This window comes from Penaeus monodon, chromosome 31, assembly GCF_015228065.2.
Source record: "Penaeus monodon isolate SGIC_2016 chromosome 31, NSTDA_Pmon_1, whole genome shotgun sequence".
Lineage (NCBI taxonomy): Eukaryota > Metazoa > Arthropoda > Malacostraca > Decapoda > Penaeidae > Penaeus > Penaeus monodon.
In genome coordinates, this window is record NC_051416.1 from 22,768,732 (window position 1) to 22,770,009 (window position 1,278).

A 1,278-nucleotide genomic window follows, 5' to 3' on the forward strand; every position below is an offset into this window, starting at 1 on the left:
ACCTCGCTACGCAATGCAAGGTACCCCGACCGACCCCTCCTGGAGAGACAGTCTTCACTCTGCCAAGACAGAAGTGAAGTTGTATATATCAGGAATCCAGCAAGACGCGCAAATGTTCGCAAACAACGATAACAAACGTCAATAACCTTTTCGTCGCCATAACCAGGCTCGTTGAGCCGCCAGGCGACTTCATCCATCAGGAAACCAAGATTCAGAGGCGGCCTAACCCAGGACACGCGCTCAAGCAGAAGGGCAAACGACTTCTAGACCAGGAAACCGAGGTCCAGAGGCGGCCTACCCCAGGACACGCGCTCAAACAGAAGCGCATACGACTTCTAGACCAGGAAACCGAGGTCCAGAGGCAGCCTTCTCCAGCGAAGCCAGTCAAATAGTGCAAAAGATCCCTCCAGATTCAACTCTGGACGCCTTCCACGCGAGAACTCAAAGACCTGCAGCATATTAGGAAAATGTGGAAGGTGCCCAGTCTGTCCGTTAAGAAGGCCGACGCCATGCTCGGCAACAAGCCAGTTCTGTTGGGAAAGGGAGCGTTCGGAGTAGCGTATCTCATCTCGAGGACAAACACAGTTGTAAAATTCTCATTTAATTACACCGCCTATGTAGCTGCCCTTGCTGAGGCTCAAGCTATGACAGCTCTCAAGGATGTTCCGGGAGTCCAGCGGCTCGTGGGCGTGTGTCCGGAGCGAGCCATGATCGCCACCGCGTACGCCGGCCCGATTCTGTACGACTGGCTTCGTGAGGCTGATGCGCTGCTCCCCGAGGAGTGGGTCGCCATCACCTTAAAGGTCGCCGAAGTCATCCGGGCCATCCACGCGAAGGGCATAATTCACAACGACATCAAGAACGACAACATCTGCGTGAAGAAAACCCCCCACGGCGTCGAGGTCACCGTCATCGACTTCGGCATGTCCAAGCGCGAAGGCCAACACCTATACCTGAGCGGATCCTGGACTCAAGATTCGCACAATCCTCCCGAGTTCTTCAGGCCTCAGGGTGGCAAATGTAGCAGCCTCTCCGACGTCTACAGCGTCGGACAGGTCCTAAAGCAGATCTCGAGTTGCGTCGGCTTGCAAATGACCTCGATCCTGAAGTGGTACATGAGCAGCCAGAAAGAGTACGCCGACTCTCGCGACGGCCTGGACGCGCTTCTGGAGGACCTCAGGTCGAGAGCAACACTTGCTCGATGAAGCCTTGACAAATATTGTATTAAATACTCATGTGAACTGAATAGGGTTTTTTTCTATTCACTTTCATTTGCAT

The 1,278-nt window shown here is 53.9% G+C and overlaps 1 protein-coding gene across 1 annotated transcript; it reads left to right on the top strand.

Moving 5' to 3' along the window:
* Positions 1 to 467: 467 nt before the first annotated feature.
* LOC119592931 (serine/threonine-protein kinase pkn2-like) lies at positions 468 to 1,205 on the top strand. The gene has a single exon (XM_037941823.1). The coding sequence runs from the start codon at positions 468 to 470 to the stop codon at positions 1,203 to 1,205; it is 738 nt and encodes a 245-aa protein (XP_037797751.1).
* The last annotated feature ends 73 nt before the right edge of the window (positions 1,206 to 1,278 follow it).

Coding starts and splice junctions, on each gene's coding strand:
- LOC119592931 (XM_037941823.1), top strand. CDS start 468: ATGTGGAAGGTGCCCAGTCTGTCCGTTAAGAAGGCCGACGCCATGCTC.